The sequence below is a fragment of the Arachis ipaensis genome, chromosome B9 (assembly GCF_059453495.1).
Source record: "Arachis ipaensis isolate K30076 ecotype BB chromosome B9, ASM5945349v1, whole genome shotgun sequence".
Lineage (NCBI taxonomy): Eukaryota > Viridiplantae > Streptophyta > Magnoliopsida > Fabales > Fabaceae > Arachis > Arachis ipaensis.
Window position 1 is genome coordinate 28,905,188 of NC_142444.1, and position 13,778 is coordinate 28,918,965.

At 41.1% G+C, this 13,778-nt stretch overlaps 4 protein-coding genes across 4 annotated transcripts; 3 read left to right on the plus strand and 1 right to left on the minus strand.

Annotated features, from left to right (window-relative positions):
- Nucleotides 1-1,299: 1,299 nt before the first annotated feature.
- LOC148544130 (uncharacterized) lies at nucleotides 1,300-2,643 on the plus strand. The gene has a single exon (XM_088498874.1). It carries the CDS (start codon nucleotides 1,300-1,302, stop codon nucleotides 2,641-2,643), a length of 1,344 nt encoding a protein of 447 aa, XP_088355000.1.
- Nucleotides 2,644-3,200: 557 nt separating this feature from the next.
- On the plus strand, nucleotides 3,201-4,806 carry LOC148544131 (uncharacterized). The gene is made up of 2 exons (XM_088498875.1): nucleotides 3,201-3,800; nucleotides 4,057-4,806. Exons 1-2 carry the CDS (start codon nucleotides 3,201-3,203, stop codon nucleotides 4,804-4,806), a joined length of 1,350 nt encoding a protein of 449 aa, XP_088355001.1.
- Nucleotides 4,807-4,836: 30 nt separating this feature from the next.
- On the plus strand, nucleotides 4,837-5,692 carry LOC148544132 (uncharacterized). Its single transcript, XM_088498876.1, has 2 exons — nucleotides 4,837-4,929; nucleotides 5,276-5,692. The coding sequence occupies exons 1-2, from the start codon at nucleotides 4,837-4,839 to the stop codon at nucleotides 5,690-5,692; spliced, it is 510 nt and encodes a 169-aa protein (XP_088355002.1).
- Nucleotides 5,693-6,137: 445 nt separating this feature from the next.
- On the minus strand, nucleotides 6,138-6,743 carry LOC148544133 (uncharacterized). Its single transcript, XM_088498877.1, has 2 exons — nucleotides 6,693-6,743; nucleotides 6,138-6,605 (listed from the first exon to the last, which is right to left on the minus strand). Exons 1-2 carry the CDS (start codon nucleotides 6,741-6,743, stop codon nucleotides 6,138-6,140), a joined length of 519 nt encoding a protein of 172 aa, XP_088355003.1.
- Nucleotides 6,744-13,778: the final 7,035 nt, after the last annotated feature.

Sequence of the window (13,778 nt, forward strand, 5' to 3'; positions counted from 1 at the left end):
ATTTGCTGATTGATTTGGATCCTTCTAAAGCTAGTCTTTCCATAGGAGTTGACTAGGACTTGAGGAATCTCATTGATTAGTCCACTTGACTTTCTTTTATTTAGTAAGAGTTAACTAAGTGGGAGCAATAAACAATTCTCATCACAACTGATAAGGATAACTAGGATAGGATTTCCAGTTCTCATACCTTGCTAAGAGCTTTATTAGTTATTGATGTGTACCCCTAAAAACTTGACAGCTATCCTTCTCAGCTAACCGACCAAATATCTTGGCAAACGTAACTTGATCACGTCACACACATGTCAGATCCTATCTTCAGCCCGTTACTAACAAACAAACTCACCAAGAATATCGGAAAAACCCCCCTACTCGTCTATAAAATAGAACTAAGCAAACTCACAAAGGCTCAGGTCACGATATACTCTCACTTTCACTTATTCATTTCATTTCGAATACTCTTCTAACTTGAGCGTCGGAGTGCTTTTTGCAGGTGCTCCCGCCGCCGTGTTTCGCAAGTGCCGAGGTTAATTCCGAGCACACCCTCGAGGCGACTTATAGCTCTTCCCTAAAGCAGATAGCCTCGCTTGAAGACATATACCTCGGCCGAAGCTGAACGGAACATTTGGCGCCCACCGTGGGGCCGGAAAAGTTAATTTAACCCCACTATTTTTCTATATCGCACTTTGTATTTCTTTTCTACGCAGGGTTCCCCAACCTTCGAACATGACCGATAATGGAGTTCACCAACTTACTCAGGCCGAACTCATAGCCCAGATGGCCGAGCTGCAAGCAGAAGTCAAAAGACTTGCTAAACTATCCACCCAAAACAACGCTAGTAAACGTGAAGAGAATGGTTCCAAAGGAAAAGGCAACGTAGACCTACTAAGTGTCGACCCACCAAAGGAGAAACTGACCTTGGACAACCCATTCTCCGAGGAGATCACCAATTATCAGATGCCAAAATATTTCACACTACCTTCCTCACTCGAGCCGTATAAGGGGATTGGTGACCCCCGGGCTCATATTAAGAAATTTCAATCTATGATGTTCTTTAATGGCCCTAATAACGAACCTGTTCTTTGCAGAGCTTTCCCTACTTACCTTGATGGCGCTGCTCTACTTTGATTTTCAAAATTACCTGCAGGATCAATCTCTTCTTTTGAGGAATTGGCAAAGTCCTTCATAGACTACTTTGCTGCAGCACGGATATATGTACACGGATCGGACTACCTCGGCACCATCCGCCAAGGTCCCCAGGAAAGCTTGAAAGACTATCTGACCAGATTTGCAGAAGCAACAATGGAGATGCCCGACCTGGATCCCGCCGTCCACCAGCATGCCCTGAAAGCCAGACTCCAACCTAGAAAATTCAGAGAAACAATCGTGGTAACTAAGCCAAAGACACTGGAAGAATTTCGAGAAAGGGCAGCAGGACAGATGGAGATTGAAGAGCTCCGCGAAGCCAAAAGAACAGAGAGAAAACAACCAAAGAGAGAGGATGACAGAGCCACAAGGTCGGCAAATATCAAAGACTCCAGAAAACCTTTCAGACTGACTCCAAAATTTGACAACTACACCAAATTCAACACAAAGAGGGAAAAGATAATTAAAGAAATCCTCAGCGCTAAGATTATAAAACCACCAGCAAGGGCAGGAAACTACCAAGATCAGAGCTTTGTCGACAAAAGCAAATACTGCGCTTTGCATCAGAAGTATGGACATACAACTGATGAGTGCGTGATAGCTAAAGATCTACTAGAAAGACTGGCTTGGCAAGGCCTCCTCGACAAATACATCGAAGGGAGAAAACACAAAGAAGGTAATAAGGACCGAGAAGAGCGTCATCAAGCTCCAGGTCACAAAGAGGACAACAAATGGTCGAACAACGCTCCACCCAAAAGCATCATAAACTGTATATCCGGAGGATTCGCCGGGGGAGGTGAGACAACTTCGGCGCGAAAACGAAGCTACTGCGCAATGTTGGCAATCGAAGGAACAACACCACAAAACAACAAAAGTGCACCCGACCTCAATATCACTTTCAGCCAGGAAGATATATGCTCGGCGGCACCAAACCTGGACGACCCAGTGGTAATTTCCATCCAAACAGGCAAATTACTGGTAAGAAAAGTCCTTTTGGACCCAGCTAGCAGTGCAGATGTTCTTTTTTACTCTATTTTCCTAAAAATAAAATTATCTGAAAAACTCATGCAACCTTCATCTGGAGAACTGGTAGGATTCTCCGGAGAAAGGGTCCCAATTAAAGGATACATATGGTTAAAAACAATAATGGGAGAGTGCTCATTGTCACGAACCATTGATATGCAATATCTAGTAGTTGACTGCCCAAGCCCTTACAATATCATTCTCAGAAGACCTGCTCTAAACATGTTCAGGGCAGTAGTATCCACTTTTCATCTATGTGTTAAATTTCAGGCACAGGACGGCAAAATAGCTACACTCCACTCAGATCGCCAACAAGCTCGGCAGTGCTATAACGCAAGCCTGAAAAGGTCGGTCACAAGACAGGAGTTCCAACAAGAGGTCAAAGCAATTCATAGCACAAACGAGGTATTGTCCCTAGCAGAGCTTGACCCCAGAGAAGACACCAAGAAAGACCTCAGCCAGCGGACGAGCTCATGAAGGTCCCGCTGACGTCGAAACCGGAGCATGTCACATACATCGGTCAAGCACTACAAGGAAAAGAAAGATCGGAGCTCATAAAAGTACTACAAGACAACACTGACTTATTTGCCTGGACCCCAGTAGACATGCCAGGTATAGACCCAAACATCATCTGCCACAAGCTCACCACAGACAGAACCAGCCGACCCATAGCTCAAAAGAAAAGGAATCTCGGGGCTGAAAAGTCAAAGGCAGCCCTAAAAGAAACAGGAAAACTTCTTAAAGCTAAATTCATCAGAGAAATCAGATTCACCATATGGCTCTCGAACGTGGTAATGGTAAGAAAAAACTCAGGTAAATGGCACATGTGTGTCGACTTTACAGATTTAAATAAGGCATGCCCTAAAGACGCTTATCCTTTACCTTGCATTGATAAACTCGTAGACAATGCATCAGGTTTCAAAAGCTTGAGCTTCATGGATGCATACTCTGGCTACAACTAGATCCTCATGCATCCAGAAGACCAAAGCAAAACAGCATTTATAACCGAGCATAGAAATTTTTGTTATAGAGTAATGCCATTTGGCCTAAAGAATGCAGGTGCAACCTACCAACGACTGATGGACAAAGTGTTCCGCCATCAAATAGGTCGGAACATAGAAATCTATGTGGACAATATGGTCGCCAAAACTACACAGGAAAAATCACACTGCGATGACCTCAGGGAGGTATTCGAACAAATCCGAGTATATAACATGAGACTCAACCCAGAGAAATGTGCCTTCGGGGTACAAGGAGGAAAATTCCTTGGATTCATGCTGACCTCACGAGGAATTGAAGCAAACCCTGAGAAATGTGAGGCAATACTTAACATGGCGAGCCCTAAAATAGTAAAACAAGTACAACAATTAGCAGGAAAGGTAGCGGCACTATCTCGGTTCTTGCCAGCAGCATCAAGCCGATCATATCATTTCTTCCAAACAATATCAAAGAATAAGAAGTTTCAATGGACAGAAGAGTGCGAGAAAGCGTTCACCGAACTCAAAACCATTCTATCATCACCACCCGTGCTGCAAAGACCAGAAGTTGGTAAACCTTTATACTTATACCTATCTGTTTCTAATTATTCTATAAGCTCGGCTCTGGTCATTGAGACAGGAAAAATACAACAACCGGTATACTTCATCAGTAGAGTCATGCAATCAACGGAATAAAAGTATCCGAGGATAGAACAGCTAGCTTTAGCACTTGTGATAACGGCAAGAAGACTAAGGCACTATTTCCAAAGTCACACAATAATAGTAAGGACAAACCAACCACTAAGACAAAATACTAACAAAACCAGAACTGGCCAGACGTCTGACCAAATGGTCTATCGAGCTCTCAGAATTTGATATCCAATTTCAACCAAGATTGGTATTAAAAGCACAGATCCTCGCAGACTTTGTCTCAGAACTAACCCAGGACGAGCACAACAAATTTTGGGAATTACACGTCGACGGGGCGTCCAGCCGAGGAGGAAGCGGAGCTGGGATAATCCTGAAAGAAGGAGACAAAGTGGTGGCCGAGCAATCCCTCCAGTTTCACTTTCCGGCAAGCAACAATCAAGCCGAATATGAGGCCCTTATAGCGGGACTCAAGCTCGCCCTAAATCTCCAAGCAAAAAGCCTGACAGCACATTGTGATTCCCTCTTAGTGGTGCAACAAATCCGAGGAGAATTTCAGGTAAAAGATCCTTTGCTAGAGCGATACTGGCTCATAGCAAAGGATCTCATTTCAAAGTTCAACTCATTTATTATTCTGCATGTACATAGAGAAAAGAATGTTAGAGCAGACATATTATCCAAACTTGCCGCCACTAGGGCGGACACACAAACATCGGCATTATCACAACTAACACTTAAAAAACCCAGCATTGAACTATTATCTATAACAAGCATTAACCACCTCCGAGACTGGAGAACACCTTTCCTTGAGTACATCAATGCAGGTATCATTCCCAGAGATGAGCTCAACCCGCAACACTTCAGACGAAAAGCAAGCCTCTACACAAACATAGCTGGAGAACTATACAAGCGCGGTTTCTCACAACCATTGCTAAAATGCCTAAACAAAGATGAGTCACAAGAGGTGATGGACGAAGTCCATGAGGGAGTTTGTGGCAACCACATCAGAGGTTAGGCTCTCACCGCAAAGATCGTCCGAATGAAAATGGATTGCATAACAAAAGTCAAGACATGTGACAAATGTCAAAAGCATGCAGCCATCTCTACAAGACCGGCCGAAGCATTGCACAGCATGGAGGTAAGTTGGCCCTTCCACAGATGGGGGGCTCGACATTCTCGGCCCATTCCCAATAGCTCCAGGTCAGGTAAAATTTCTTTTAATATCAATAGACTATTTCTCAAAATGGATAGAAGCACAACCACTAGCAAAAATAACAGCCGAAAAGGTACGATCTTTCAAATGGAAAAATATCATATGCCGATTTGGAATACCAAAAGAAATAATATCAGACAATAGTAGACAATTTACAGATAATAAGCTCGGCTCATTTCTAAAAAATTTTAATATACAGCACCATTTTAGCTCGGTCGAACACCCACAAACCAATGGGCAGGCCGAAGGTGCTAACCGAGTTATATTGTAGGCAATAAAGAAAAAGCTCTCTAATGCAAAAGGAGAATGGGCGGAGCTAATACCAGAAGTATTATGGAGTTACAACACCACAATACAAACAACAACGGGCGAAACACCCTTCAAGCTAGTCTACGGGTCGGAAGCTTTAATCCCGGTAGAGGTCGGAGTCCCCACGCTAAGAGCCGACCTATATGACGAACAACACAATATAAATGCAAGAAATGCCGAGCTTGATCTCACAGAAAAGAACCGAGAAATCGCCGCCATTAAACAAAGAGCTCAGAAACAATTGGCAGAAAGAAGGCACAATAAAAAAGTGGTGCCAAGGACATTCGAGGAGGGTGACTTAGTCCTCAGACGAATAGAAGAAGCCAGACGACCTCCTTCACATGGAAAGTTCGCCGCAAACTGGGAGGGACCATTCTGAGTATCCAGAGTGCTCGGAATGGGGGCTTACCAGCTACAAACATTACAAGGCAATCCAATTTCAGGGAATTGGAACATCTCTTCACTAAAGTTGTATAGATCATAAAATTGTAAATTTTGCGAATGAAGGTACTCTTTTTCCCCCTTAGGGGTTTTTTATCCCAAAATGGATTTTTACCTAAGGAGGGTTTTAATGAGGCCGGACGCCCAAATCAAACAAATGTAACCAATTATTTGTTCACCTATCTTACACTACTGTTTAATACACCATTTTATCAAAATAACTATATCATCAAGGTGACCTAACCACGATCAACGCATAACTAAATTCAAAACAAGAACCAAGTGTTCACAAAACGTCAAACCGACCATAACTCGGCCAAACAAAAACAAAATAAGTCATCATTACAAACAAAACATGTCCAAACACATAAACAAAAAACAACTCAAGGAGGAGGGACGTTCTCGTCATGGTCCTCCACTGTGCCATCCACCACCAACTTCCCATCAATAACGACCTTTGTCACGTCCATCCGAGCACAATCAAAATCAGGTGCCAAAGCGGAAATCTGACTAACAGCTCGATCAAAACCAGAAGCAAACATTTCCATACCCAACTCCTCCAATTCATGAACTCGGGAAGTCAGCTGACCTTTAGCCAAGTCACTATCTTTGATGTTGGACTGGAGGAGCCGAATCTGATCCCTGAGACGATTAACCTCATCCTCAGATGAATTCAGCTTCAATGTCACAGCCGCAATCGCCTCGTCCTTCTCCTTTAAAGCCTTCTCCATTACAGTATCTTTATCTTTCAACAACTTCTCCAGCTCGACAGCTCTCCCCGCACTTGCCTGCTGCTCAGCTCCGATCAATTCGGTAGTATGACCAACGCACATCAAGCGTGAAGAAACAATCTATCAATGGCAACACGAGAACACATAAACAACGGCAGTAACACTAGAAGGAAAAAAGAAATAGAATAAATAAACACAGAGGCCAACCTGAATAAACTTTCCCATTCCCTCCATCCCAATACGATAAGTCATGAGCATATCACCAGGGTATTGAGAAACCCTATCAGAGAGCTCAGCTATGGGAAACTGGTCACTCCACAGAGAATGAGTGCTCGTCCCTGGTATGAACCCATGAAGTTGCCTTTTCCGATCAAATGCAGACCTAGCACCTCCCGCAATATCCTTATCACATTCGAAAATAACCTTCAGAGACTGATCCATTTCATCTCTCTTTCTCTTATGTGACAACACGGGATGGGCAGTGGATTGAGCCACCTCGCCACCACCAGCCTTGAGAACCCCAGAAACCCCAGCATCCTTCTCCTTTTTCTTCTTAAAAAAAGATTGGAATCGAGAGGGATCAAGAAGAGGAGCTTGCCCACCTGCAAAAGGAAGAACAGTCAAATAAAAAAAATAAATACACAATAGACAGTACAGTAGCCATCGTTACCTATGTAAGCTTTCAAACCCTCACTATCACCTACATCATGCAGACGAAGAAGGTCGGGGATCGATAAACACACCCCATCAGCAAAACACTCAATCAGAAACTCTAGAAGGCAATCCTCATCCTCACTTCGCTCGGTAGCCTCTAAGATCTGACATGGCTCGGAACACCAGTACAAGGGAAACCTTTCTATGAGCTCATCATCCAGATAAAACGGATACTCGGCCTCGAACGACCGGACCTTAACAAACAAAGATTTAAAGTTTTTGAAGGAAGATTTATAAAGCAAGAAGACGGAACGACCGGGAAAACTACTAAGACAAACCCACAACCCTTTCCTAACCCCTTTGCACACTTGTTCATATAAATTGCATGGTTTTATATTTTCCTTCCTAATTTTGTTTTATAATTGGAAACTTGCTTCCCAAGCCTTTAAATTACCAAAAATTAATTTTCCTTTATACCATTCGATGCCGTGATATGTGTGTTAAGTGATTTCAGGATTTATAAGGCAGGAATGGCTTAGAGGATGGAAAGAAAGCATGCAAAAGTGGAAGGAATACAAGAAGTTGAAGAAATTGCTAAGCTGTCCAGCCTGACCTCTTCGTACTTAACTGACCATAACTTGATCTACAGAGGTCCAAATGAAGCGGTTCTAATTGCGTTAGAAAGCTAACATCCGGGGCTTCACAACGATACATAATTTGACATAGTTGCCAGGATGTTAGGTGACGCGCACGTGTAGATCACGCGCACGCGTGACCTGGCGAAAATTCAATCCATGCGTACGCGTGGACGACGTGTACGTGTGGACGACGTGTATGCGTGACAGTGCCACGTGCTGGACGTATCAGAAATCGCTGGGGGCAATTTCTGGGCTATTTTTGACCCAGTTTTCGGCCTAGAAAACACATATTAGAGGCTACAAAGTGGGGGAATCCATTCATTCATTCATCATACATTCAATATTCACAATTTTTAGGGTTTAGATATAGTTTTCTAGAGAGAGAGGCTCTCTCTTCTCTCTTAGGTTTTATGATTTAGGATTTCTCTTAGATTAGGTTTACTTCTTCTCCATTCCAGGTTCAACGTTCCTTTAATTTAATTTCTCTTCTACTTTATTTGTTCTAGCTTACTAGTTTATTCTATTTTTCTTGTTGATTCTTTTCTTATCCAATTTGGTTTATGAACCTTCCAATGTTAGATTTGATTTTATATTTAATACAAATTGAGGTATTTCATATTTATGATTTTAATCTAGCTTTTTACATTCTTAGCTTTGGTTGAGTAATTGGTGACACTTGAGTTATCAAACTCCTTTGTTGCTTGTTAATTGGAATTTGCTGATTGATTTGGATCCTTCTAAATCTAGTCTTTTCATAGGAGTTGACTAGTGATGAGTATTTTGGTGAAAAATAAATTTTTCCCAAAACACACGAATCTAACCGGCAAGTGCACCGGGTCGCATCAAGTAATAAAACTCACGGGAGTGAGGTCGATCCCACAGGGATTGATGGATCAAGCAATTTTAGTGGGTGATTAGTTTAGTCAAGCTGACATTTAGTGAATTGTGTGAAATGTAGCCAACAGAAAGTAAATTGCAATGAATCTTAAAGATGCAGAAAGTAAAATTGCAAGTAAGTTAAAGAACAAGAAAGTAAAATAGCTGAAACTTAAATTGCAAAAAAAGTAAATTGCATGAAAAGTAAAGGGGCTGGGGTGTTGGAAATTAAAAAGAGCAATAGATCACGCAACTGGAAATTTAAATTGCAGGAAGAATAAAGGAAATTGGATGCTGGGAATCAAAACAGAATTGAAATTTTGAAGTGCAGTGAATTAAAAGCAGCAAGAAAAACAAAGAGAAATCTCAGAGGGAGAATGAAACAGAACACCTTCAATTCTCCACCCAAGATTCAAAACAAAGAAAATTAAAGAGAGAGCTCTCAAATTCTAGTGCTCCCTAGTGGAGCCAGCCTCCCCACAAATATGAAAATGATGCCTTATATAGGCTTTACAAAATGGAAATGAAAATGAAACTAAAAACAAATTACAATTAAATGAAATTCCTATTTTATCTATTTCTTGTGCCTTTGAGTGATGATCATTTGGGCCCTTGCTCTTGATGGAATTGGGTTGATAAAGGCCTTGGTTGATTGCTCTTGGAGTTTGAAGAGGAACCGAATTGAACCGGGTTGAGTTTGCAAAAGTTGGACCAAAAGTTGGAGCTAAAGTTAGGGGTCTAACTTTGGCTCCAACTTTTCATAGCAGCCCACAAAACTTGCTGGTATGAACGTTGGTGCCAACGTTAGGGGTCTAACTTTGACCCTAACGTTGGCCTCCCTTATGCACATTTATGGCGCCAACTTTGTCCTCTTGTCATGTTGCCAATTTTATGCCCAATATAGACTATCATATATGGTTGGAAAGCTCTGAATGTCAGCTTTCTAACCCACTTGGAATCACTTTAATTGGACATCTACAACTCAAGTTATGATCATTTGAAGAGGGCATGGTCGCTGGCTTTGGTGTGCAGCGTTTGAGGTAACGTTTGCCTCAAACGTTGGCGAAAACGCCAGTTCTGGAGGCTCAAACGTATTGTCCACCCCATACTATTATACATTGTTGGAAAGCCCTGGATGTCTACTTTCCAATGCCGTTGGGAGCACATTATTTGGAGCTCTACAGCTCGAGTTATACTCCGTTGAAGGTGCAGAGGTCAGTTGGCCTCACTGCAGGTTGCCACCATGTTCGTTTATGCACATTGCGGGGCAGTTTTCTCCCTCAATTTTAGTGTCCACCATGCAGTGCCATATATTCTTGGAAAGCTCTTGATTCCTACTTTCCAATGCTTCTTGAATCACCTCATTTGGAGCTCTGTAGCTCAAGTTATTCTTGTTGGAAGTATACCCCTTCAAGCTGTTGTGGTGTGTGGCGCCAACGTTAGCCTCAAAGTTAGGGGGCTAACGTTGGCGCAAACTTTTGCTCCTCGCCTTGTGAATTTCATGTGCCAACGTTAGCCACCAAGTTAGGGGGCTAACGTTGGCGCAAACGTTGGGTGGCCAGGGAGGAGTTTCTTATGCCAACGTTAGCCTCCAAGTTAGGGGGCTAACGCTGGCGCAAACGTGGGGTGCCCAGGGAGTAATCTTCATGCCTAACGTTAGCCCTCACGTTAGGGGTCTAATTTTGAGGCTAACTTTAGGTCCAACTTTTTGCTTCATGGTTCAATTTCACTTATTCCATTGTCCTCTCTTTACTCCTAGCCCTTCCTTCTTGCTTCACCCTTTCTCCAAGCTTTCTTCACCTATAATTAATCAACCAAACTTATCAAAGCTATGCTCAAAATCATGAGGTATTCATTCTTTCATAATATGCAACAAATATAGCATAAAACCTCATGAAATTGCATTAATTCATACATGGTTGATTAAATCAAAGGAAGCATGAAAATCTACCCAATTGGCTTGCTTATGGCTCAAGAAAGTGCATAAAACCTATTGAAACCAAAGGAAAAAGCATAGAAAAACATGACATGTTGGCATGTCATCACAACACCAAACTTAAACCTTGCTTGTCCCCAAGCAAGAAAAGAATCATGCAATAGAAATTGACAATCCAAGGCAAGAAGAATAGCAACTCAATGTTCATGGTAAACTAGTTTTCTAAGCATGCTACAATCACAAAAGAAATGTAAATGATTGATGCTTCCATCTAGCTCAATTTATGAAATCTTTTTCTTATATTTCTTCCTTGAAACAAGCTTTTGATTTTCTTATTAGCTTCTCCTTTTGGGTGCTTTGTCCCATGAGTTGATAACAAAGCTACGACTTCTAAATGCTTTGTTTTCAAGTATTACCACTTGATACATAAGCACCACAAGCATTTGATTAGAGGACTTCATTAAGCTTATTTTTCTTTTCTTTCCTTGACTCTCTAATCATTGATGCTCAGAGCCTTGAGCTTTGAGGGAGTGCTTTTGCACTTTGAGCCTAACCTTGACTTCTAAGTGTTTTGTTTTCAAGCATTTGGCTTGATACATAAACACCACAAGCACTTAACAAATAAATTGCCATTGGTACTCAGAGCCTTCAGCTTTCTCATTCTTTCCCTTTTTCTTTTCTTGCTCTTTTTTGCTTTTTCTTTCAAGGTTTTCATGATTTTCAAAAGATTTCACAAAATGTCCTAGATGAAAACTTCAATTAAATAAAATCCAATGCAATTAAGCAACAATCAAACATACTAGCTTACCAATACTTTTATGCACATGCTAAAATCTTCTTTAATGCCTTGTTTGTTTATGATCATGATACTTTGTTGCTTTTGAATTCACAAAACTCAAGTTGGTAATCATAATGACATAGCACCATGTTGCAATTTAGAAATCACTATGCCTTTTCATACACACATGCATACAGAGAAGGTAAAGACAATCATGCAGTTTATAGTGCTTGAAACAAATGAGAGGAAAAAGAACTTTACAACCTTGTAGTTCATCTTCTCTATTGTTGTCATTTTCCTCCCATTCTCCTCCTTCCATACCAAACTCATAATGCTTGCTCATCCTCAAGCAACTATTAAAACCGTGGCTATGGGGCTAAGATGGATCATGAATGTCTTACACAAGAAATGTTAGTAGTACATGTGTTTCAAGCAAGCAAAATTAAAGATAATAATCAAGGCACAAGAGACCGAGACATTGTGATTGCAAGCTTAAGAAGGTGAGCATAATACTTTGCATAAAGAATAAGTGGCACACCAAACTTAATGTGACACTTTCACTTGGAATCAATGCAAGTATCCAGTAAAGATTTGAAGCAAACTGTGTTGCATAGCAACACCAAACTTAGAATGCAATCCTATGTCAATTTATTTGAACTAAAACTAAACAAAAGAAACTGTTATATGTTAAATACAATCACCAAATGAAGAGTCTGTTATGAATAAGGATGTCTTGGTGATGTATTAACAAAAACAGTTAATGAAGGAAAGCATTAAAAACAAGTAAATAAATGAAACAAAGGGAAAACAAAAATTATCCAACTAAGAAGAAAAATAACACTGTAAAAGGCAATATGATTATGCAGACAAGTGATGTTGCTGGATTGATTTGCATAGAAAAATAGGTGGCACACCAAACTTAGAATCTTGGTGTGTCACTTTCATGTAAAATTGATGCAATCATCCATGAAGATGGAAAACAGTTTGTTGCAGGGCAACACCAAACTTAGAATGTAACCATATGCCAATTTATTGAAATTCAAACAAAGCAAGGAAAAGAAATGTACCTACTGTCTACCTGTTCTTTACTTTCTTCCTCTTCTTCCAATTTGTTAAGAGAAATAACTTCAAAGGAGGAGAAGATTCAGCTATTACCCCCTGTCTTGGTCTCTCCTCAGCAAGCTTTCTTTTGTACATGGCTTGATTGAGCTTGCTTGCTATTGGTCCAGGGGTTGGATTGCTTGTGGTTGACCTCCTCTTGAATGTTGTCCTTGGAAGTTTGGTCACAATCCTCTTCTTGGTGCTTTTGTTAATTGCCTTCACTTCTTTGAATCCATGTTTTGGTGGTTGTGTGATTGTTGGAGTTTTGTCTTCATCAAGAGTCTCTTGCAATGGTGGTTCTGTGAATTCTTCCTTCATGTACTTCTTTGCCTCACTTGAGTTTGGAATGACTTCTTCACTTTCATGCTCCTCCACTTCCTCTTTTACACCCAACATTTGTTTCAATCGCTCTATCATGGGGGAGGTTTGTCGATCTTCCCAACATTTCTTCATCTCCTCGTCATACCTTTCAATCATGGATTCAAATGTTGAGGCGTTTTGGTCCAGGGAGGTTTGTGAGAGTTGTGAGTCTTCATGTTCTCTTGTCATCTCAAGTGCAGTTTCAGGTTCAACCACCTCATTCTTCATTGAAAGTTCACTTGATGCAGTGGCCTCCTTATCTTGCTTTTTCACTTCCTCACCCACAAATTTGTCTTCATCCTCACTGGTTGATGGTTCTAAGTTTCCCCTTGTTTGCTCTAAGGACCCATTTATCTGCTCGAGGATGGTTTCTTCCCAAGATGGGGATTTTGTGTAAAATTCCACTAGTTTTCTCTGTATTTCAATGCCTTCACGGTATTCCTCATCTGTTAATTCAATGCCTTCAAGGTATTCCTCATCTTTTAATTCAAGAGATGAAGGTCGAGAGTAATTTTGGTGAAGTAAATGTGTTGTGGTGAAGTTGTGTTGAGGGGTGTGGAATGAGTTGTGTGATCGATGGGATGACTGGTATGGATTTTGGAGGAAACTTTGTGTTGAGGCATAATCAAGTGATGAAGAACTTTCAAATGAGAAATTGGGACGTGAGGGTGGATGCTTTTCCATTCTTTGGCGATGCTTCCATCTTCCATGAGGATAATGATATGAATCATTTTGTGGTGGTGGGAAATGTCCAATATGATTTTCTTTCTCATCTTGTGGTTCTGAAGCATGGCTCCATGAATTGGAGAGCCCAGAATTTGAAGTTTCTTGGTGATATTCCCATCCATCATTAGAAATTGGTGATGGTGGGTGATATCCCATAGAATTTGTTTGATCATAAGATGAGTTGAATTCCATTTGAGTTTTGTAAAACACACAACCAATGAAAA